This window comes from Pogona vitticeps, chromosome 4, assembly GCF_051106095.1.
Source record: "Pogona vitticeps strain Pit_001003342236 chromosome 4, PviZW2.1, whole genome shotgun sequence".
Taxonomy (NCBI): domain Eukaryota; kingdom Metazoa; phylum Chordata; class Lepidosauria; order Squamata; family Agamidae; genus Pogona; species Pogona vitticeps.
This window is the reverse complement of record NC_135786.1, coordinates 2,773,360-2,797,741: the sequence shown is the minus strand read 5'-3', so window position 1 is coordinate 2,797,741 and position 24,382 is coordinate 2,773,360. Positions and strand designations below refer to the sequence as shown.

At 53.6% G+C, this 24,382-nt stretch overlaps 3 protein-coding genes across 6 annotated transcripts in view; all 3 read right to left on the bottom strand.

Annotated features, from left to right (window-relative positions):
• The window catches only part of LOC144588812 (uncharacterized), an 856,730-nt gene that overhangs the window by 422,361 nt on the left and 409,987 nt on the right, over positions 1 to 24,382 (bottom strand). The window lies entirely within an intron of this gene.
• LOC144588813 (uncharacterized) overlaps positions 1 to 24,382 on the bottom strand; it is a 398,202-nt gene that overhangs the window by 211,995 nt on the left and 161,825 nt on the right. The window lies entirely within an intron of this gene.
• Positions 1 to 24,382, bottom strand: part of NOL4L (nucleolar protein 4 like) — a 144,623-nt gene that overhangs the window by 5,165 nt on the left and 115,076 nt on the right. For all 4 annotated transcript variants that reach the window (XM_072996607.2, XM_072996608.2, XM_072996609.2 and 1 more), the window contains 5 exons: positions 6,729 to 7,000; positions 5,687 to 5,872; positions 5,268 to 5,459; positions 4,261 to 4,383; positions 2,972 to 3,173 (listed from right to left, as the gene is read on the bottom strand). In XM_072996607.2, the coding sequence (XP_072852708.2) occupies positions 2,972 to 3,173; positions 4,261 to 4,383; positions 5,268 to 5,459; positions 5,687 to 5,872; positions 6,729 to 7,000 (975 nt within the window). The remainder of the gene's footprint in view (positions 1 to 2,971; positions 3,174 to 4,260; positions 4,384 to 5,267; positions 5,460 to 5,686; positions 5,873 to 6,728; positions 7,001 to 24,382) is intronic.

Genomic DNA, 24,382 nt, shown 5'->3' with positions numbered 1-24,382 from the left:
TGCCAGCTGTGGGCAGCGCAAGCCGATATCATTCTCTTACAAGCGCTCCATCTCTAAAGGACGACGACCGCAGAGATCCCGTCAGGATTTCTGACCTTCTTTCCAAGGAGTTGTCCTTAGTTTTACACTTGGGAACTGTGCAACCTCACTGCCTAATAGTGGAAGACGACCGCCTACGTTCGTGCTCGGTCATGCTAGACAAGAAACATTCATATTTTTAAATCTAAAGTTATTCCTCAGAAGCAAGTTTTTTAAAAAACAATGCCACGATAAACTACGTTTTAAGCATATATATATATATATATATATATATATATATATATATATATATAGTGATCAAGAGGGGCTTTTTCTGTTCCCCCTGTGCTCCACTGCTGTGGGCTGCCAGGACTTGAACTCAATCAAAGTTTTGCAGCTGGGCAACAGGGGCGCCCAGGAGAGTCCACGGAACCCAGGACGGCTCTGGATGAGGCCTCAGGGGCCGTACAACAAGGGGCTCCCTGAGGGGGGTGTCTCCGTCCTCCTCTTTCCCTTCCAGATGTGCATGAGATCACAGCCCCGGTTCCAGGTCTGCTCAAGTCTCCTCTCCCTTGTTGCTGACACGCGGAACAGGGATTGGGTCGCTAGCCCATCGCCTCCTGCTGGGCGGCTGAAAGGAGGCCACCAGGGCAAGGACCACTTCCGCCTCCACCTTTTTGCCCCCTGGGTGAAAAGAGAAGGCCTGCACGGGTCCCTCGGCGGCCCATCAACAGCTTGCTGGAAGGCTGACAAAGGCCCTCTTTCCTTCCAACCAAGGTCTCCACGGGGACCGTTTACGGGAGTGCCGTGCGAGAAGCCAGCGTGCGTTTGCAAGCCTCACCCACCCCAGGACGGCACACGCACAGAGACCTTGTGGCCAGAAAGGCCTCCGAAAGGGAGCCCCTTGATGCTGGAAACGGGAGGCGTCCTGGCGCTGGCACGTGCCAAAGGGACTCACGCAAACAAGACTCTCTGGGGGAGCTGCCACCCCCACTCCCACCCCCACCCCCCCGGCCAGCTGTGCTGAAGGCCAAGGAGCCGGGCGCTGGGCCTTGAAGCAAAAAGCACCCTCTCCCTTCGTTGCAGATCACCGGGCGCCCTTGCCTTAGAAAAGCGCCCCAGCCAACTGGCCGGCTGCTCCCAACCCCTGTACAATCGCGGCTGTGTGTCATCAGACGGGGTTCTCGAGAGGGAACAAAAGGAGGCAGGCGCCCTGAAGAAGAATGGAGGGAGGAGCAAGGCTGGCACAGGGCGGTGGGCAGGTGCCTGGATTGTTCAAATAAAATAAAGAGCGTTGGTGGCAGGGGGAGGGGGGGAGAGAGAGAAGGGGAGAGATGGAGGGGGCCTTGCCCCCCCCTCTCTCTCAAGAGAGGAAAGCCCCTCGGGAGCCGTTCGCTTGCTCCCGTTTCCATGAGCCTCGGCAGACGGCTAAACCGGCAGGAAGCAGAAAAAGGAGCGTGCACGCAGCCCACAAGCCACCGAGAGTCGTGGCCGCTCTGCAAAACAAGGCCCGAGGCGGTCTGGCAGGAGCACCACAACGCAGCCTCCTCGGTGCTGGGGAACCAGCCGGCAAGGCAAAGAAACGAGAGGGCCATGCTTGGGCCCCTGACAGGGGACGGGAGTGGGCTGCCCAAGGCAGGACCCCCCCACCCCCCCGGAGCGCCCTCCCTCCTCCTCCAGGCTGGGAGTCCGTCGATTCAAGGAGGGGACGGGAAACCAGAAGCGCCTCCCACGGCCCATCCCGGAAGGGGGCAGCCGGGGAGGGGCAAACACTCTCGGAGCAGCCCAGGCAGTCCGGAGGCCGCTGCGGCGTGGCCTGGGTTCTCCTGCAGAGGGAGGGCGCCTGGGACATTCCGCCGGCCACATTCTGGCTGGAAAGGATTAGACTTCAGCGGCTGGAGGCCAGAGTGGGATCTTGCTGGAGGGTTAAGAGGCATTACAGAGGGATGAGAAGCCTTAATCCCAGGGAGAGGCATCTTTCAGGACTCCGGAAATCCCATGGGTCCAAGGAGGGCAAGCTGGGAGGCAGGGCCAGTGGGGAGGCACCACTTCCTCCCAGTATTCCCATGGCTTCGAGAGCAGGGTGGGGCAAGGCGGGGGGCAGAAGCCGCTATTCCCAGAGGGCTGGAGGCCAGGGAACACGGGGGGGTGGGGTGGGCATGCCTGAAAACAGCGGCTGGGAAGCGCATCAAAGAAGTGTGCCATTTCACTTGCGTGCCGCTTGCATCGGGTCGGCACACGGCGAAACGGGGGTCTGGACTGGGTGGGCTTTCGATCTGAGGGTCTTGGGGAGGACGGCAACAAAACAGGACAGTTGCTCAGACCCACGGCGTGACTGAAACAACGAACAGAGACCGAGCCGATCCCAATTCACTCTTGCTAAGAGGAAGACCAAACCGAAGACAGGCAGATGTCCTAAAGCAGGGGTCCCCAACCTTTTTCACCCCGCGGACCGGCTGGGGAAGGCGGGGCACCCCCTGCACTTGTGCGCATGCATGAAGAAGCGTGAGTGTGTGCTCATGCACGTGTGCAAACAGCAGCATGCCGCTTGTGCAGGCACTCAAGCACATGCACAAACAACAGTGCAGCGCTCGCACGGGAGCGCTGGAGCGTGTGCACATGCACAAATCAGCTATGTGTGGGGTGTGGCGGGAGGTCTGTCTCCGCGGCCCAGTGAGGCTCAGGCCACGGACTGGCACCGGGCTGCAGACCCGGGGTTGGGGACCTCTGTGACCTAAAGGAAGCCACAGGGTTGAGACAGCAGGAGCACAACAGGGCCACTGAGATAGCTCGTTCGTCAGGTCCCCTTACGAGTTCGGAGCGACCAGATGATGCACCACCCCCCGCGACGAAGGCTTGAACTTGCCAGGCTGGCCCTCGCCAAATCCACCCCTCCCAGCGAAACCGGCGGTAGAGCGGAAAGGCCCAGCGTGAGGCCCGTTGCCCGGCTTACCGTTACTGTGGTTCCCTGCCTGGAGCGACGGGGTGGGCTGCAGGCTGCCCCCCAGGTTCCCGTAGCTCCGGTAACTGTAGTTGAGGCTCCCGTTGATGTAGACAGGCTCTTGCGAGAAGGACGAGGCGGGCAGTGAATAGGACGCGTGGGTGACGGCGGCTGAGTCCCGGGTGTGCTGCTTGTCCAGGGCAACCGGCTCGTCCTGCAGCGGAAGGAACCGCAAGCTTAGAAAGAGGCGCTCCCCGGACCCCCTTTTAACGGGCAGGGAGTCCAAGCCCAGCCGGGCACAGAGGCCGAAGGAACGCAGGACGCCTTGGGGGAGAGCCCCCCCGTCCAGCGCCTTCTTCCCCATGACGGCCACCCTCGCTGGGGCAACACACAGCCCTCTCGCCCAGGAGGGGGAGGATACTCTGGCGGGTCCCTGGGGACCTACTTCAGGTCACCTCTCTCCAAGCTATCCAGAAACCAGATGGGATCCAGCCTTGTGATGGAAAGGACCACCCCCCCCTCCCCATGGTCCTTCAAGCACCTTGTTCTAGACCCTCTCCACACCAGCTTGGGATGGGGACATGAGCAGGTGTGCACGGCTGCCCCCATGCCCCGCTCGGGGTTTTTTTTTTCGGAGGCCCATCTAGCTGGCCACTTCCTAAGCAGGACATCGTGGCACTGAGAGGTCCCGGGGCTGGTCCAGCCTCCTCTGGGCACTTCCCGGGTTCCTTAGACAAGGAAACCAACTCACCCCGGCCTGATCATGGCCTCCTCTCTGCGCCCACCTAGGACCAACCGGTCTGCCAGCCTTGCCAGCTCTGCCTAGCACCAGCCCCCCACCCTGACCCCCCAGAACCTCCATAAAGAAGAGGCTTCAAGAGACAGGCATCAAGTCCCTCCAGGACCCCCTTGCGTGTCAGCGGGCAGAGCTGCCGCTGAGGATGGGACCCATCCGGTGCATCGTTCCCACTTTTCATGTGACCCCGGAGCAAACTGCCCTAGAGCACAGAGTGCAATGGGGCACAGAGGCTCAACCTCTCTGGAGAGGACTGCCGGACGTGGAAGGGTCGCCCGATGGTCAAGGTACCCTCCTCCCCTGTGGCATTTCTCTCTCTCTACCCCCCCCCACCACTGGCTTCCTCTGGTCAAACAAGTGCTGACATGTTTCTGAAACATCTCTGAGAGCTCGGCAGCCTGCGAATGGCCACGGCGGTGCGGAAAGGGGAGGCGTGGCAATCCGCAACAGGTTCTGCCGGCGTGGCCCCCTCCAGGACACCACCCCCCCCCGAGGCCAGGCCTACCTGTGACGTCTGATAGATCTCCAGCCGCATCCGCTTGGCTGCTTTCCGCGTCTCGCTCTCGCAAGCGGCGGCCAAGATGTTTTCGGCCATGGCTGAGGTCAGATGGGGTGGGGTGGGCCTGGTCTGGGGACGGACGGACAGACAGACAGACAGGGAGTTGATGACTGGCCACACAACGAGAGGACCCAAATATCGGAGAAAGGCAAAGTCCCTGGAGAGTCACCCACTTCACCTCCTTCCCATTCCTAGGGCAAGAGGGAGGAATCTTCTGCAGGAAACGCCCCACCCAGCTCTGAAACATGCATTGATCTAAAAGGCTCTTTCTCCAGCTTTTTTGGCCTCCACGGGGGGGGGGAGCTATAAAACAATCCATCGTCCCTAGAATATCATAGCAGAAACGTTGGTGACAGGAGGAAGCCGTGGAAAAGGAGGAAGGGCTAAACGGAGCTGCAGGCCCGCGAAAAGAACAAGACCTTCTTCTTGTGCCCGGAAGAGCCAACTGGAGGGGCCCAAGGAGCCCGCCCCCCCCCCAATCACCACCTGGGCGCTGCTGCAGTCCAGAAGGACACGTGCCTGCTTCTCCTGCCTGCTGAGCTCTCCTCCTCCCCCCCCACCTGAGTGGCCATGCCACACGGGCCCACCTGGGCGGCAAGCAGGACAGTGAGCCGTCCTTTTCAGGTTTGTTGCCCAGCGCGCTTCAAATGGTGCCCAGAAACCAGGAGACGAGGGAGAGGAAAGCCAGCCCGACGTCCGCCAGGGGGACGAAGAGAAGGGCCTGAGAGCCCGAGTCTCTCTTCCCCTGAAGGAGGAGCAACGCCAATGTGCCAGACGACAGAACCCAAACCCAGGGAGAAGCCGGCATGAAACGGGGACCCGGTGACCACAGGGGTCCCTGGACGTGGTCTGCAGAACTGGCTGAAGGGGAAGAAGGGGCAAGAACGGAGGCCCGACCGCCGTGGGGGGGGTACAAGCTGGGGGAAATGGGGGGGGAGAGAGGAAAAGCTCACCATCTCGAGGCCATTCTTCTTCATGCGGCGGCAGGATTTGAGGTAAGTGCGAATGCGTTTGCGAGCGCGTTCCTGGAACTCGGGGAACTGCCTGCTGCAGGATTCAATGATGGCCTGGATTTTCTCTTTGGGCTGCTTGGAGATGGGAACCATGCGGTCCAGGTTCTCGTCCACAAAAAGGCGGACAAACATCTGCGGAAACAGCAAGGGGACAGATTGGGAGGCAAGTCCGGCGCCAAGTCCGGACCCTTCCCCGGAAATGGGGAAGAAGCAGGGAGCCTTTGCTGACGGGGTCGGCTCCTGAGCGCGAGGGCTCCCTGCCCGTGAGGGAGAATGAAGTCTGGGGTGCTGGGTTGTGGGGTCCCCCCCCGCACCTCCCCCAGGGAAGTCCCTCCCCCTCCACCATTGAGTGCCCCTACGTTGAAGGCCTTTAGCCGTTCGGGGTCCATCCCCTCCGAGTCGTTTATCTTGTCGTTGTCCTCGTGGTCATCGTGGTCATCATCGTCCTCATCGGCCGTGGGGGCTCGGCCAACCGTGAGGTCTTCGGGGCAGCCGCTGACCTCAGTCTTGACAGAGTCGTAACTGCCAGAGCTGTACGGAGGCGACTGCGGGAGGAGACACCGGGAGTCACCGCGGGTGGGCCCCTGCGCCCTTTGGACCTCCCCCTCCCTCTCCGTAGGGAAGACCCCTTTGGGGACCTCAGAAAAAATTGTTTTATCCAGCCCCCTAACAGCAGTCCCAGCAACAAAAGCAGGGAGCCCCCCCCAAGACAAGAGAGGGACAGCCGGGGTGCCTGTGTGTGTATTTTTCCCCCCTGGATGCAACTCTCGGACATTAGCCAGCCTTCATGAGGTCTAGCAACATGGACTACCTGTTTGTGCGCCAGCCACCTTTTCGAGAAAAGCTCCTGCCCAAGTCAACGGGGCAGTTTTTAAAGGGCCCTTGGCGGTTTTGTCTCAGGGGACGCCCGCCCAAGGCGAACTCTCATTTTCGTTTCTGATCTACAAGGAAGGAACCAGCCCTTTCTTGCTCGGGGCAGGTACGGCATCAGGCTACGGTCAATGTCCTCGCTCAGGACCTGCCAAAGGCAGGGGATGAGGCCCGCCGGAGAAGAAGAGCAAAACGCAGACCTCTCCAGCCACTCCGCTCCACGGCTGTGCAGGCTGGAGATCGCCCGAGGCCTCATCCAGCCCCATCTGGAGGGCAGCAGGTTCGGGGTCAGTGGCCGCAGAGCCTCCTCGCCATGAGGGGCCACCTCGCCTGGTGCCCCACTGACCACAGCCTCCTCCGTCCAGCTCCCTCAACGGGGGCCCCAAAGAGGCCCCCTCCTGCCTCAGGCCCGCACTGTGTCTGGATGCTAGTCCTCCGTGAGTTTCGACGGCCACCCTCTCCCAGGACTCTTGCTGCTTTGGCTCCTGATACACGTGTACACACACACACACACACACCACACACACTCACCTCCGCTGCGCTTTTAGCTCCGTACTTTGCCCGGCTGCGGAGACCGTCGGCGCTCCCGCCATCCGACTGGTACGTGGGGGTGGCGAGCGCCGGGGCCAGCTTGTCGCACAGGTTGATGGGCTGGTCTTCCGCCGAGGCGCTGAAGTCCATGGGGGCGGCGGCCCCATTGCCGTTCACCTCTGGGTACGCGGCGTCCCCCTGGGTGCTGCTGGAGGTGGAGGGGTTCAGGGTGGAGCTGCCGTTCCCGCTGCAGCTCTCCGAAGAGGAGTCGTCTGCAAAGAGGGCACAGGGTCACCAAAGGCCCTCCACGAGGGGCCCTCCCGCCCCCCCATTCTGCACGGGGGGGCAGACGTCCACGCGTGCGTGTGCACACTCACTGAAACGGACAGACTGGACAGCGCACGTCCAGAAGGATGCTAACGAACTGGAGCACGTTCAGAGAAGGGGCGGCAAGGATGATGATCAGGGGGGCTGAAAGTCTAACCCTGGAGGCGTTCAAGGGACTTTAGATTCCTGCACCGGCCAGGGGGTTGGACTTGACAGCCTTACAGACCCCCTTTTCCAACTTCATTACGATTCTACACCGGCCTTCCCTGCACTGCCTGACGACCTTCCCCCGTCCCGACGGCCCCTTCCGTCCGATGCAGCCAGGGAGGGGCTAAGAGCCAACCATCGGGAGGGCCGGTTCCCACGCCACGCGGCCCCCTTTCCTCTCAGCGGCCAGGCTCTGTGCCCAAAGGACCGTGAGGGTAACAGGGTGGTCCTTCTGGACAAAACGGGTGTTGCTCTGGGCAGAGAAGAACGCTCTCTCTGGAGGAGATCGGCCAGGTGAGACCCTTTCGGGAATTGGCTCTTCTCTACCTGTTTCCAACGAGGAACGGATCGCTACTCCTCCCGTACGTACTTTGCTGGCTGAAAACTGACTTAAAACATTTTCAGCCCTGCCTTTCCCCTTGGAAAGGGCCCACCAACGCAAGGGGATCAGTCGGGGTCAATTTGTAGGAGGTGGCCTTTTAGGGAAGGGCTGCGGAGAGGATGATGGGCTCAAATCAAAGCCGCCCACGGGCCTGGCCCGCCGGCTGGAGATCGAGTGGAATCCGGGTCGTTCGCCCCACCTTTGCAGCGTGCAGGGCGGACGGGAGGCTGACTGACCCCCAGGGAAACCCCCCCCCCGAGAAGAGATCCCCTCTCCAGCTTGGGGGGGGTGTCGCCTCCTCGCATCAGCCACAGAGGCCACGCTCCACACCTCAGCCTCCCCACCTCTCCGGCCTCTTCCTCCCCCTCCAGTTCCGGGTGCTGCTTCCAGTGGTCTTTGCATCCAGTCCCGTCCTGCTGGCAGACGCACCCCCCCACCCTCAGCCCCCTCCCTCGCGCGCCACCGCCGCTGCCAGGCTCTGCTGCTCCCCTGGTTCCCATGGAGACCGCCTACGTGCCGAGCCTCACTCCCACCCGCCCACCCCACGGAAACCTGGCATCCATCACACGGAGCAGGTCCCCCTGCACACACCAGCACAGGGGGCGGGTGGGGGTTTTTTGATGGCTCATGCATGGCAGGCTCTACCCCTGCCCTTCCTGCCTCCTGGGATGGGGGGGAGGCCCGGTCTCCCCGAGGAGGGCCCGGCGGGCCCCTTCCTCCGTGGCTGCCTTTTCAGGCCCCCCGGGAAAGATTCCTGGCTCTCGGCCCGCCTTCCAGCCATTGCATTCTTGGGAAAACCCACGTCCATCCTTGACCTTCTCAGTTGGCCTCTGGCCCTCCGCCGCCCCCCCCCCAAATGGGACGCAGGCCTGGGCCGTCCTTGGTGGGTCCTCTGGGTGTGTGTGTGTGTGTGTGCAGTGGGATAGCCATCCCTTCCCATGCCCACAGCCCCTTGTTTGGGACCCCCCCCTCCGTGAATCAGCCCCAAAGTCCTCCCTGGAGACATTTCTGCACGGCTCCCCCCCCCTCCTCCTCCTCCACCAGCGAAAGCCTCCGGGCCAGCCGGCTCCCCCACCCCGCCCCTCCTGCGCCACAGCAAATCCTTGGTTTCACAAGGCCCTGTGTGTGTGCGTGCGTGCGTGCGAGCGAGCGAGAAGGGGAAAGGGCGAAGGGCTTGCCAAAAGCCGCTTCCTGCTCCAGCACAGAGCTGGGTGCCAGATAAAGCAGCCACTGCAGGACCACTGGGGGCAGGCCGAGGAGATGATGGAGAGCGTCCCGTGTCCTCCGACAGACACACACCTACACGGAGGGAGGGAGGGAGGGAGGGAGGGCTGCTGCTGGGGGTGCTTTGCCTGATCCTCTCCCCTCTCTCCCCCCACCCACTCTCCACCGTCCCCCTTCTCCTCTGTCAGGCCTCCCCATCCCTCCCCATTCCCAGGCCGGGTCGAGGGCACGGCAAAGCCTCCTGGGGTCTCCCCCAAAGCCTGTCCCAGGGCAGGGATTCCTCTATGCTTCAACCCCCCCCCCTTTCTGGCCCGGCTCTCACAGCCTCTTTCGGCACCTGAAGATTGCCCGGGGCCAAATCGACGCCACTTTTTGGTCTTGCATATTTTTTTTGTCTATTTGACGCAGCGGAACGAACGGCGCCGGGGAGAATTCGCACTTTGCTCCACTGGGGTTGGAAAGGAAAATCCACTCAGACGCGGGTTTATGAGGATGGTCCAAAAGGTGCCGGGGAAGAGAGTTAAACGGGGCTAAGCCAATCCCCCCCCCCCCAGGCTCCATCCATCCCTCCTGCATCCCCGAGAGGGTGGGGGGGAGGAAGGGGCAGCCGGGCTGTGTTCAAGGTCGGAGAATTAAGGCTGTTTCGGAAGGTTGGTGGATGACGGGTGTCAGGGGGGGGGGCTGAGAGAGAGAGAGAGAGAGAGAGACACACACACACACACACACACACGCTTTCCGTAGGGTGCCCAGTGCCTGGCCATGGGGCGCCCCCTCCCTCCTCCGAGGGTGTTGGGGGGAGGAAGGGAGGGGAAGAGGCAGGCTGACGGTTTGAGGAGCTCTCCCCCCCCCCGCTCCTCCCACCGCCCCGTCCAAGCTCTCCGGGCAGCTTTATCCTGCGATGCCTCTCTCTGCGGGATTAAGGAGAATTATTCCAGGCCGTGGAGACGGAGGGAGGGAGGGAGGGAGGGAGGCATGAGGGGCTGCACGCCAGGCGGCCGCTCCCTGCACCGCCAGCGAGTCCCGGGCATCATTGCCACAGCAACAGAGACACCACACACACGCACACTTTGCATGCGACCAATGGCAGGCTTCCCACAGGCCAATGGGAGCAGGCGGGTTGGGTGGCTGCTGCGGCCACGGCCACCCTGGGACCCCCCGCATGTCTTGCTCCTTGGCTTCTCCCGGGATTAGCAGCCGCCCAGGAGGAAGAGGAGGAGGAGAGCAGAGGGTACCGCTGGAGTAGGGGTGGTGGTGGCACGGCACGGCATGGCACAACGGCCATGGGGAATCCAGCCTCACCCAATCTCTCTGTGGCACTGGGTGCCAGCTGAGCAAAGAAACTGCCCCCCATTCCCGTTCCTAGTGGACTGGGCTTTCTCTAGTGCAAGAAAGCATCTCGAGATCCGAGGGAGATGCAGGAGGGGCTTCGTCCAGGGAGGAACTCTGTGGAAAGTTTTGCTGCTTAAAACCATAATTTCATTGAAAGGTTTTTGTTGTTGTTGTGCTTCCAGGTCACAACAAAGCCCCACAAAGAGGCTTGGCAGAACGCAATGCCCACCCTTCTTGCTTTTCCAAGGCACGCTTTCATTACAAAAAAAAAAGGGGGGGATCCTAACGCCTATTTTAGTTGCAACGGAGCGACGGCTAGAGAAGGATGGGGTTTTCTATAGATTAAGTCACAGCCGTGAACGGAATGGTCCCCAGAAGGGTCGTGCCGCGCAGAACGACCGTCATCCATCATCAGCATCACTGTTTCTATCGCACCATTAATGTACGGCTTATACACAGCCTACATTTGGGCTGTGCCAACTGAACCGAAGCAAAAAAACAAAAACAAAAAACAGAAACTGTCCATCTAGGCTGGAGAAAAGGAGAAGACCAAAAATGGCCATAAATGTCAAGGCAGGGGGAAACGGTTTCAAAATTAGAATAAATCCTTTGGATGGTTCGCTTTAAAGCAACCCTTTCCAATCTAGAACCCGGCCTTTGGGGGGGGGGGGTCTGAATGTGAAAGGTTTTTAAAACGCTGTGTTCTGGAGTAAAGGCCCGGACGGCTCTCCTCCGCTCGCCAAGGTGGAAGCAAATCAACTTGCACAGAAATCGTAACACGGCCGTCTCAGAGAGCTTGCACCCAAAGTCCTTGCTCAGGGGTCAGCCTTATCCACGCTTAATATGGATTGCAGGAACTTGAGCTGTCTAAACCTAAGCACGCCTCTCTCGCACTACTCATCCTACCTCAGGGGACCCCGTGGTCCTTTATAAAGCCCACTTAACAAGCCACGCCGGGCTCTTGCAGCGGGAGATGCCGTCAAGGGCCAAAACAAAAGGTGAGCCTCACCGGATCAGGCTCAGAGTCCACCTTGTCCAGCTTTTAAAGGTGGCCAAACAGATGCCGCCTCTAGGATGTACTGAATGGTCAGTTTTAATAGAACTATGCTCAACAAATTCACCTAAGACTTTAAAAAAATGGTGTCTAATCCAGTCCCCTGGAAAGGGACTCAAGGTGGCTGAAAAATGGTTTTAAAAACATAACTATTTAAACAATTGCAAAATATAGTAAACATATTATTTTTTAAAAACCACACAATTAAACGTATTATTAAAAGACAGAAAATAAAATCCCTGTTAGAAACTTAAAAACCCTTTTGTTTTGTTTTTAAAGGATAAAAGATCAGTGTTCTCTCTTAAAAATTTGCTCCTCGGTAGCAATTTGAAAATAATTTTACACCTTAAAAGCCGGCTGGAAAAAGAGTCTCTTTTAATTATTTCCAAAGGAAACAGGACTTTTGGAAAAGGACCTTTTTCCAGGCTGCCTCACCTGCTAAAATCAAGTCAATCCACGGATGACGAATCAACCCACAATGACCCAAAATAACAGATCCTGCTACTACACCCGTGACTTCTTAGAAACATCAATCAGAGCAAAGCACCAGAGCCGTTGTTACTACTCAGAAGCCATTCTGGACACGGGGCAAAGGCTACGCGTCTGTGGGTCAGGAGCGTGGCCCCTCGCGACTCCTGATCCGCCTGACGACCTGGTAAGCCCCGCAGGATGTGGGTCACCCCAGAGGGTCTCCAGAAGAACCGGATCACCTTCTCCTGCGCCTGTGCCGGAGAAATGGTCACCAGGCCTCAAGTCCGGAGGGGGGAGCCAACAAACAGCCCAGGAGAAGAGAGGGCAGAGGCAAAAGTCCTTCTTGCTTTCTAATGAATAAACACCACAGAGCCGTTAAGGGAGTCGAAAGAGAGACTGCCATTAAAAACGTCCAGCAAAGGAGAATCCACCCACCTGTCCTGCTCTTTCAAGAGCACGTCCTGCCTTTCGTTCCTCTTAGAGACACTTAGGCTTCTTTCCCTGCCTGGAAGGATCTGTGAGGACCCTCTCTGAGCGAGAGACAGTCCCTTCCTGACCACAAGGTCCCACAGAGGATCTTGGACCAGAACTCCCAGAAGCCTTCACCACCAGATGTTGCTGGGTCAAGGTTGCTGGGAGTTGGCAGTCCAGGCACATCTGGGGACCCAAGGCTGGGAACGCATGAGCTACAACAGCAGCAGAGGCAACAACAACAACAACAACAACAACAACAACAACAACAACAACAACAACAACAACAACAACAACAACAACAACAACAACAAGAAGGGTAGGGCAGCTGGGATTTCTAGCCATGCACCGACTTTGCAATCAAAACCCCCTGGATCGCCACCAGCAAGCTCTCCTTGCTCCGCCCTTTCGTCTGCGCCTCTTCCACCAAGCAGTAAAAGGTTTTTATTTTGTTCCACTTGGCCATTCCACACACACCCCGCCGGATTCCTCCGTGTCTGGCCAGCTGCAAAGCAAGGTGGACCTTCTCCTGACCGCTGGCCAGGGCCAGACCAAAGAGGGGCCAACAAGCTTGCGGGAGAAAACACTCTCACATTTCCACCGGCAAAAGGCAGGACAGAAGATGATGGGGTTGGTGGTCCTGGAAAAAGGAATGGCGGCGAATCGGGCAGAAGCTCCGGGCGAACAGAACGGTTCCTCTCGCTGGGAAAAACACTGCAAGCCAGGCTCAGCCACAGAAAGCGGGTCGGCTGAGAGAGGCGAAGGCGGCTAATGACTTCCACAAAGGGTGAGGCCCTTAGAGGCGGCACGCTTGGAGCAACGAGCCCCCTAAGCGGCTGGAAGTAAGAGAAGAAAGAATACGGCTCGGAGGGTTGGGCACACCTTTGTGCAAAAGGCCCACTTTGGGAACTAGAACAGGGAAGGTAACAGGAGCCGAACTGGAGCGGACGGGGCTGCTGACAACACAGCTGACGCCTCAGACGGATCGGTTCTGCCTTTCAAGACAGAAAACCGTCCCGGTTTCCACATGGAGTCCCCTCCCCTTTGGAGGCACCGGCCTGGCCCTAGCGGCGGCCACCCCCTGGGTAGCAGCAGGGCGATCTGAAAGAGGGAAGGGCCCCAGACATTCCCGGGAACGCCAGAGGGGTCTGCCCAGCCCCTGCAGGCGGGAGCTTCGGCCCACCACGGTGGGCTGCCTGGTGCAGCACTCCTTTGTTCGCGCCAAAGGCAAGGCACACAAGGCAGGCAGGCAGGCAGGCAGGCAGGCAGGCAGGCAGGCAGGCAGGCAGGCAGGCAGGCAGGCAGGCAGGCAGGCAGGCAGGCAGGCAGGCAGGCAGGCAGGCAGGCAGGCAGGCGCCGGAGGCGACAAAGTCCAACCGGACTCGGCCGAGGGAGGAGGACCAGAGACATCCGCGCGGCAGCTCGACTCTGTCCCAGGAGGGGGGGAAAAGATGCGGAGGGAGTGTCATAAAAAGGCTCCCGGAAGCTGGAACCGGGCGAGGACGGGCGACCAGACCACGCCCCGGCATTTATTTTTGCAAAATTATCCGAGGAAGAGCGCTGGCTTTCGGAGGAGGCAGCGAGAGGATCCTGGCAAGATTCACGGGGATCCGAGAGGCTTGTGGGGTTCACCCGTGCAGAGCGAGGAAGGCGCCAGTGGGAACAGGGCCTGCTGGTTGGCGCAGGATCTTGCCTTGAACGGAGAGGAGGACTGGGGGGGGGGGGAGAAGAGACAGCCATCTCGAAGGGGAACGAAAACAGCACTCCCTCTCAGTGCCCCTGTGGTGCCAGCGAGTGAACGGCCCTCGACTCTCCAGAACAATGAATTTGAGCCAGAGCCCCGGCCTGCCCTGGTTCACGGAGGAACCCCCCTCCGCTGCAGGACCCCCCCCCAACCGAGGTTCCCCAGGAGCACCACTGGGTGGGGAGCCTCCTTTCTGAGTCGTCCGCCCTTACAGCCCCTGGAAGTGTTTGGACTCAGTGCTGCCCGGGGATGCAACCAGCCGGGCGGGCAGGCAGGCAGGCGACCTAGGGGCAGAGGCTGAGCGGCCCATGGGCCTGCCACCCTCTTCCGGAGCCGCCATGGCCCCCTCAGGCAGGTCCCTTCCCTCCTGGGAGCCCCAGCCAAGTCGTGGTTTCTTTTCTTTTTCAACCCCCTGTTACATACAGCACTGATGTTACCTGTCTGTCATGGGTTTGGAGGGAAAGTTCCATCCTATGGGGAGTGGAAGGCGGGACATCAGGAGGAGGGGCTGTACTGTATAAATATGTGATGCCTGTGTGGTGAGTGAGAGATGCTGAGAGACACTGGGAGGTGACGAAGCAGCAGCTGGGAAGAAGAAGCTGTTGTGGGAGTCTGTGTGTCAGACAGGGTACTTCTGTGTGTCAGAGTACCAACCTGATAGGTTCAGGTGTCTGTTGGTTAGCCAGAACTGATAGGTTCAGGGTCTGTGCTTCAAGTTAAGGGTTCTGGGTGAACCAAACTGTATGCTTGTATGTGTGAGAATAAGCCACGTTACTTTATCTATTCACCTGATTGTTTATTTTTCCCTGTGTGTATTTAAAATAAACCTTATTCTTTTATTGTTTAAAAATCCATCCCTGGTCTGTGTGACTTCTTACAGGGAATGGTTGGTGGCAGCTTAGTGTAACTGTGTGACATATCCCAGTAGGTCTGGGTTTGTCACATTGATTGGTGTCCAGCGTGTGGGATACGACTGGTCCAGTTGTCCAGCGGTCCAGCAAAGCCTTGGCAGGTGTGCCCAGAGCAAGGGGGGTCTAGTCAGGGACAGTCTGAGGCGCGTAGGTAATCTTCTAGGTGTACCTCACGGGGAGGTGCGCTAGTAGAAGAACGTGCCAACTGGGGAGACTTAGATTAAGGTGCTCTGAGGCAGCCTAGTTTTGGCGGGAAAAAGCTGAGGCAAAACTGCGTAGTAACAGTGATCTAGCCTGCCAGCTGAGAGGCCCAGCAGAGGGGGGTAGGCTCTGACTCGATACTGTTGCAAGTTAGTGCTGAAGAACAGCAGCAATCTCTAGGGAGAGCTGGTTCTGAGGCAAAAAGGAAAAAAGTGGTCGTTTTATTTTGAGGCTTGACTTTTTAAAGCAGCCTGTTCTGGGGGGGGATTATGCCCTTGACTCGAAGCCAGATGGCCGAAATGAGTGAAGTGAAAGACCCCCAGATTGACCAAGGTTCTGAGGATGAATTTGGCTCGGTGCAGGGTGACAGCACAGGAGAGCAGAACCCAGAACTTAGAAAATTGCTCATAGCCCAACAGCATGAACTGAGGATGAGGCAATTTGAAGTGGAGGAAAGGTTAGAGAGAGAAAAAATGGAGGAAAGGGAAAGAGAGAAACAGCGGCAATTTGAAATACAGAGAATTGAATTGGAATTGCAGAGAGAGAAAATGGCGTTTGAATTAAGAAAACTGGAACTGATGAACCAGAACAATAATAATAATAGGGATTCTGAGGGAGGCCAATTGTCTAAGGCTGACCTGAAGAAATTCCCTGTGTACCACAAGGGAGATTGTCCCGAGGTGTTCTTTTCCTTAGTGGAAAGAGCGTTTGTGGACTTCTCAGTGAGGGAAACTGAGAAGATGACCATCATGCGATCTTTAATCAGTGGTAGCCTGGCTGAGGTTTATGCCGAGATGCCTGAGGAACTGATGAAAGATTTTGCAGAGTTTAAAAAACTGGTGTTTGCCAGACATGGGATAAATGCAGAGCAGCTGAGACAAAGATTCAGGTCCCTCACCAAAAAGCCAGAACAGACTTTTACCCAAGTGGGGGCCCAATTGGTGAGGCTGCTTGAGAAATGGCTATCGCAGGAAGGGACAGAGACCTATGAGCAGCTGAAAGACTTGATAGCACTGGAACAGTTCTATTCAGTCCTGCATGGGGAATTGAAATTCCAGGTGAGGGAAAGGAAACCGAAATCTGTGGCAGCAGCCGCAGAGATCGCAGATTTTATTTCCCAAATAAGAAAGCCCTTGGGTGAGGGGAAATCTGTAGGTAAACCCAAAGAAACCTACAGCAAGTACTCTCAGGGACCAGGGAAAAGCCAGCAAGGGGGAGGGGCCCATGGTGAAGGGAAGCCCTCAGATATGAAACTAAGACCTCAGATGTTGGAGGGAAAACCAAAACAAGATGAGAGAGAATCAAAATACACCAGAAAATGCTATTTCTGTCAGGGAAAGGGTCATCTAATCTCAGAGTGTGAGAAATTAAAGCAGCTAAAAGGAATGGTGCCTCAGAATTCTAGTGGAACCAAGCCAAAAGCTGTGTTCTGTGTCCAGAAAGAGCAAGGCTCAGTCTCACTGAGGGAGCCTGTTGCCATGGCTACTCAGTCTGGAACAGCTACCGCTGCTGATCAGGCTGAGGAAAATGGTCCTCTTGTGGAGGTAAAACGCTGCTTGCTGGTGAAAACAGATTCTCAGTTGTTTGAGACAGCCGGGGTGGACGTAGGAATACTTGACCGTCAGTATAGGGGGCTGCGGGACACTTGTTCCCAGGTAACCCTGTGCCATCCAGATATTATTCCTAGGGAGTTTATAATCCCAAATGAGAGCATGAAGGTGGCAGGGATTGAGGGGCAGGTAATCTCTCTGCCAGTAGCAGAGGTACCTGTCAACTTTCAAGGCTGGAGGGGAGCTTGGCGGCTAGCGATTTCATCGACTCTGCCAGCAGCCGTACTCGTGGGAAATGACCTGGCTGAACATGTGAAACGGGTGCTAGTGATTACACGCTCACAAGCCACCACAGGGACAGTTCAGGGGGGTAATGAGGAGCCAGAGACGGAAGCAGAGGGGAGTTCAGAAGCTGTGGTGGAAACCTTAACCACAGACAGCAGATTTGGACAGGAGCAAAAGGCAGACGCCACTCTCCAAAAGTGTTTTGAACAGGTGACTGACGCCCAGCTAACACCTGAAACCCCAGTGAGATTTCTGGAGAAAAAGGGGATTTTATATAGAGAAACCCTGAGGAATGTCTCAAAAGGGGGAGATGGGATCAGAAGTCAGCTGGTGGTACCTGAAAAGTATCGCCCCATGATCTTACAAAGGGGTCACTCTGACATGTTTGCTGCACACTTAGGGGTGAAAGGGCCCTTTGATTTGATCAGACAAAATTGGGAGCAGATCACCCAGGATGACCCACAAGACGTTGTGACATACATAGACACCTTGATGAATGACCTAAAAAGAAATCTAGAGCTGGCAGCAGAAAACCTGCAAGCTCAGAAGGTCAGACAGAAAACATGGTATGACCACAAAGCTAGAGAGAGGCACTTTGACCCAGGGGAGGAAGTGCTTTGGCTTAGGCCCTGCAGAGAGAATAAACTGCAGCTCAAATGGGCAGGACCATATAGGGTCATTTCCAAGATGTCAGACCTGAACTACCTAATAGAGCAGGAGGAGAACCAAGCAAGGAGGGTGGTTCATGTGAATGCCCTAAAACCCTACTACAGAGGGGAACAGAGGGTTTTATTCGCGATAAAAGCAGCTGAGAGTGAGGAAGCTGAATTACCCTTCTGGGAGGGTAGAGGGGAAGTAAAATACAACCCAGAGGAGGTAAAGATCAGTCCTGCACTCACCCAAGACCAGCAGCAAGAACTAAAAATGCTGCTTAGTAAATATCAACAGGTGTTTTCCAACAAGCCGGGGATAGTGAAGGGAGTGATGCATCGGATCCACACAGGGGATGCACCCCCGCAGGCAGTATCCCCATACCGAGTAACGGGACCCTATAGGGACAAGGTGCGGAAGGAGCTGGACGAGATGCTTAGGGAGAACATAATCGTCCCCTCTTCTAGTCCTTGGTCCTCTCCGATAGTCCTTGTGGACAAGCCTGATGGGAGCATTAGGTTTTGTGTTGATTACAGGAAATTAAACCGTGTAACCACTCCTGATGCCTACCCAATGCCCAGGCTAGACAACCTGATTGAAACCATAGGGGGTTGTCGGTTCATCTCATCATTGGACCTGGTAAAGGGATATTGGCAATTAAGAATTGATCCCAGGGATCAAGAAAAGACTGCCTTTTGCAGCCCTTTTGGTCTCTATGAGTTTCGAGTCCTGAGCTTTGGTCTCAGAAATGCACCAGCCACATTCCAAAGGCTGATGGACCAGACCTTGGCAGGGCTCAGTGACTTTACAGTGGCCTACATTGACGACATAGGGATCTTCAGTAATACCTGGGAAGATCACCTGATACACCTGGAGTTAGTGCTGCAGAGGTTAAGTGCAGCAGGGCTATCAGTAAAGGCCAGCAAGTGTCAGCTGGGTAGCCCAGAAATAAAATACTTGGGTCACATGGTAGGGGGAGGAATGATAAAACCCCTGGAGGCCAAAATAGAAGCTGTTCGTGATTGGCCTAGACCCAACACCAAGAAAAAAGTCAAATCATTTCTTGGGTTGGTGGGCTACTACAGAAAGTTCATCCCGAGGTTTAGCGAGATTGCGGCTCCGCTGACCGATCTGACGAGGAAGACGGCTGATGACCGCATCCCGTGGACCAGCGACTGTGAGGCGGCGTTCCAGAGGTTGAAGGAGGCGTTAATCAACTATCCTGTCCTGCGGGCTCCAGACTTCGACCGGGAGTTCATCATCTACACCGATGCGTCTAACAGCGGGGTAGGAGCAGTGTGACCTCATCTAGGTCGCTGGCAAACCACGTCTGGAGAGGTCATGTTGACCCTGATTCAGTAGCCAGAAAACAATTAGATCATCTTGCCTTTATCTGGAGCCAAGGCCTTGCATGAAGACAAAACATTGATAACGCACCTGCTCGTTAGCATTGCTTACTAGATGTAGTATTGTTTACTCTGTACTATAAAATAAACCTCTCACTTGGGTGAGGGAGAGCTTTTGGTTCATGACACTTGTCTCCGTGTCTTAATTGCTGGATCCTGGGCTAGGATCCCTCATCAGCTGGTGACCCCGACGTGATACGCCAGCTCCCATCAGCCGAGCCGACAGTCTTCTGATGTAGGTTCAGCTCCCATTCACCCTGCTTCCCTCGACTGGAATAGTCTTCGTGCACCCAGCCCACGGGCTCCCCGGGTAAGTATGGGTTGCTTATCTACTAAAGAGCAGCATCAGAATGCTGAAGAGTTAATTGTGAGGCAAAATGACGGATGGCAAGTATCAGGCAAAGAATTAATGGAACAGGAGCAACACGCTCGAGAGCTAAGTAGGCTCGTTCAGCAGAATTGCAAGAGACAAGTGTCAGATAAAGAAATATTGGAATTGTTAAGTGAGATAGATCAGAGTTGTGCTTGGTATCCTCTGCATGGAAGTTTGAAGTTAGAAGTTTGGCAAAGGATAGGGAAAGAATTGCAGTCAGAGCCAAGAGCAAGTATTACATGTTTGTTAACTTGGAAAGTTATTTATGAGGCACTCTCTGTATTTCATGGAAACTACAATTTGGTTTTAAAAGGAGCAGAGGAAAAACCTTCATCTCCGCAGTTTGTGTTAGCCCCCCCTGCTGCTTCTACAGCGCTGCCTCCACCGGCCCCCCTTGCTGCTGCTTCTTCAGCATTGCCTCCACCAAATTTAGATCCTTTACCGTCTGCTCCTGTAGAGGAAAAAACTGAAACTTTAAATGAGAGTTCTCGAGAGGGTTGTGTAGTATCTGGCATACGAGAGACCCCAGTGAGCCAACGTAACATTCTTTTTGCTCCAGAAGGTGAAAGTAATTTGTTTAAACAACTCCCTCAAATTCTTCTTCCCCTCCCTTCGGCCTCCCTGCTAATTGCGGAACCGCCTGGGATGCCTCGCAGTCTTCCTGTGTTGGACCCTGCCTGTGTGATTTTAGCTCAGAGAGATGAGACAGCTGTTTCTGCTTGCTGTGACTTGCTCCCATCTCAAGGGGTCTGTGAACTGCAACTCAGTCTTACAGACAAAGGGACAGAGGCTCTCCCCAAATGCTCATCTGTCCAACAGCCAGTCCCTAGTGACTGGAACAGGGGTCTCCTGCCACAAGAGGAAGGAATCATTTGCCCTAAGCAAATGAAAATTAACCTTGCATCAGCCACTGATGGTCTTCAAAGACCAGAGATAGCCAAGACAGGGGAAACAGCTGACTGCTTGCATCCTTTCTGGCCAGGTCTGGACTCACCAGCCACATTGCTGATGGGGTCACATTGCAGCACAGAGAAATGGGATTCAGGGCAGCCCCCAGGGCAGCCCTCAGGGGATTTGCGAGAGTTATTTCAGGTCATGTTTGCAAGGGAAGCTTGCTGTGTGTCTTCTGTGCAGGTAGTTTGCTACGTCTCGGAGTGAGTTGATCTCATGGTTGCTAAATGCAGTTTGCTATATCTCCGAGTAACTGATTGCTTGTGTCAGGAACTGTTTATGTTCTTTTCTGTGGAATGCTGTCGTTAAGGAGCGCTTTCTTCTGTCTTATCAGCTGGCCAGATATTTAAGGGTAATAGGTTTAAAGGGTAGTAAGTATTGAATTTCAGAGAAACAATTCTTAGTTTAAAGCTCAGAAAATCCGAAAGCTTTGTCCCTATTTCTTACAGTAATAAGAGGCAAAATAAATTCAACAGATGTAAAAGTTTTCTTGAGATTACTGTCAAAGAGCCATTATTGCATAGGGTTAAATTTGCTCTGAGTCTATGGCTGTTCAAGTCTGTATACTGTAGGACTGTGTTATGGTCACAGCTCCATGATGACACCTAAGCATTTTTACAGTTAATTTTTTATTATGAGGCCAGTCATTCATCAACAGGTAATTTAATTAGTGACCCAGCAGTAAAAATACTGGGACATGTATGGAAGCTAGTATTCACTTCATATTTATTATGACATGAAAGCATTGTTCCTTTCCAGCTATTTGTACAACTTCTATCATACCTTGCATTGCTTAGTAGTTTCCTAAATATCTCAGCGTGATGGGTCTAATCTCATCCACGGATACAGTGCAGCCTGCTAGGACATAAAGTCTGTATTGTTTTCCCTGCTCTGTGAAGTAGAAAACTCTAGGTCATAGCCTGGCGTAAATCCCAGACTTCTTATCAGTGATTCTGGGCGTTCTGCAAGAGAATGCTATTCATCTCGGACAGTCTAAGAGAGAATCATTTGTTAACACTTAACTCCTGTAAATATGCTTGTGCAGCCTCAGAGGGAAATAAACGGAGCATAAAATTTTGCATCTTTAACACATCTATTGCATGTCAGTTTTAGCATTGTATACACATGATCTATCAACAACTTCATCGTGGATGGTCTGCCAATCTTAGCTATACCACGGCTGTCAATTACAGTTCTCTTCTTCATCCCTAACTAGAAGGATAGGATTACAATTAGTGAAAGATGCACTTATCAGACACTCCTTTGAACTTGTACTCCCGCGTTAAAGCAGTTACAGATTTGTGTTGCCAAAGCTTGTTTCAAATAGTGCCGTAATCAACTTTTGCTAATTTTTTTTTGTCTGCAGGTAATGTTGAATTCTCCAAAAGACAAGCGCCTGCTTCTCTGTGTTTTCTGTCAATTAACCATTTGTTTTCTTCCCAGCATCTTGTATTCTCTTCACAGACAGTTCATCTTCTCGAGGTTTTGTTACGTGACAGCTTTTGAATTTTTTTTCTATGACTTTAATTGTTACTTGCGTTAAGACATGTAATCCAACACTGTATTTGAATATCTTGTGTGCTCAGTAAGGAATCACCCTGAAGCATAGGATTTCTTTTTAAGTCTACAGGGCAAGAAATTGTGGAAAGCACACATTTAACATTTAATTCTCCAGATATTTCTATGCAACAGTTCTGTGTACCTTAACATTTTCTGCCTTTTTCCTTGTAGCAGTCTGCTGTGTTCATGCACTCCTAGCAATGGAAACAAGGTGATGCTTATAACTCACTGATTGCGCAGAGATGGATTTTGCAATGGTTCTGCTGATGGTAAAACATAGAGCTTATTAGCTAATTCTGGTTATGTATCTTTCCATATTTAGGTCCTATAGGGGTATATAAGCTAAGCCCAGTAGATAGGTTGAAGAAATGCTGTAGTGTTTATACATAGCTGTTCACACACCACACTCACGTTTTTGTGCTTAAAGCTTTAAGGAGTTATACTATATGTGACAATGTTTGAATACCTCCCTAATTAGGACATTCCACATTGGGAGAGATCTATCTAAATTTTCTTTTCATGCCAGCTAACTGTACAATACAAGATCAGGTTTTATCTGTGTTCACAAGTTTCTGAAAGATCCAAGTTTACAGGACCGCAAACAACAACTCAAAGAGCAAAGTTGGCTGCTGCTATCTTAGTCTTTCTTAATTCACTAGACAAGAATTCAATCTCATTGTAAATAGTCTTTAATATTGCTAGTCAAATTGAACTTACGTATTTATCCCAATCCACATGGTTTAGAGCCAAATCACTTATGGCCCATGGATACTTTTGGTATTAAGTCAGCCTTAGCACAATTAAAAGAAAAGGGGGAATTATCCCTGGATTATCCCTGGACTATCCCTAAGGATGGGTCTCATGAATAAAGAATCCATGGTCTCATGTATAAAGAATTCACTCTTGCATCAATTCTCTTCACTTCCTTCTAAGAATCATTTCAATAGTTACTGCATTAATAATTGTTCATACTCAAAGTTTTAAAGGTCTCCTTATCTATATATCATCATTCTTATTTACAGTCACAGACCTACAAAGTCCAATAAAGACCTACAAAGTCCATTAAAGGCTTCCACGTTCGTTTAAAGTTCATCAATGCTTTGTCCTTTATCTTTTTATTAAATCCTTTGTTCCTTTTTCTTCCAAACTAACCACTTGTGTTCATAGACACTCTAGGTGTCCAACCCTTAGTTCGCTATCGGAAGCCTCCAGGTCCAGGTTGGCTGATTACGTGGCGGTTGACACTCCAGACGGTCCCTTGTGGGTGCCAGCTCGGTGCAACCACATCATGTTGTGGCCTTGACATCTGACCACTCCAATCCCAGACTTCATCTCACGCCAGAACAGTCCCAGGATGACACCAAGGGAACAGAGATGGCAACAGCAGGAGCCTCAGCCGCCACCTGTGACATGGGGTGCTCTTAAGAACTTATCGGCACAGGCCGCAGGACTTTTAGAAGCCATTCAGGCAGAACCATCACCTGAGAATTACATGGCGGCCGTTGTCACTGCATTTAATTTTAATTCCTATGTAACTGAATTTTAATTACTATGTAACCATTTTTAATATGTATTATTTGTATCTTTCTACTTACACTGTATACACTGCTTTTGTACAATCGCTTGTATTAAGTACTTGTCTTGTTCCAGTCTGTAAAGCCCCTGGCAATATTGGTACTGACTCAGGATTAAGTAAATTCATGAATGAGTCACAGATACAATATTCCTCTCTACCGAATTGGGGACCTATTCAACAACAGCTGCCTGCAGAAGCATTTCAGGTACTTACACCTCATGTTGCTAATGCTATCAATAACACATGTGCCCGCATAATAAACTGTACCCACTCAAAGGTTTTTGGGGGTTCTGAACCCTGGCAATCCCCAATGGAATTGTACCAGAAACATCACTCATATTACAATGTAATCTTATACTCAAAAGCTGAATATTCTGCTCTTATTTTAAGCTTTGTAGGCTTACCAGCTATGGTAAAAGTAAATGCTCACAACACTGCACGAATTGCCTGCTTATTAGCAAAAACCATTAATACTACTTCAACTGCTATCAGTTTATTGGCAACTGAACAGCAGGAACTGCGACAAGCCATTTTGGACAATCGGGCTGCTATTGATTATCTATTATTACAACAGCATTTGGGCTGTGAAGCCATAAAGGAAATGTGTTGCTTTAATCTAACAGACAACAGTCATAGAATTCAACAACAGATCAACACTCTAAAAAGTTATGCAGCCTCTATCAAAGAGCAAATCGGTCCAGCATGGTGGGATGCTCTCTGGAGCTGGTTACCTGTGGGCTGGATTCGAAAGGTAGTGCAATGGCTTATCATGTCTGGGTTCATTTTAATTGCCTTTTGCTGCTTCTTGCAATGCCTGCCAAATTTACTCAATCTTTTCATGTCTTCATGCTCCAAAACAAAACCATTATCACCTCGACAGGTTTATTATCAACGGCTAAAGAAAAGGGGGAGATGTGACCTCATCTAGGTCGCTGGCAAACCACGTCTGGAAAGGTCATGTTGACCCTGATTCAGTAGCCA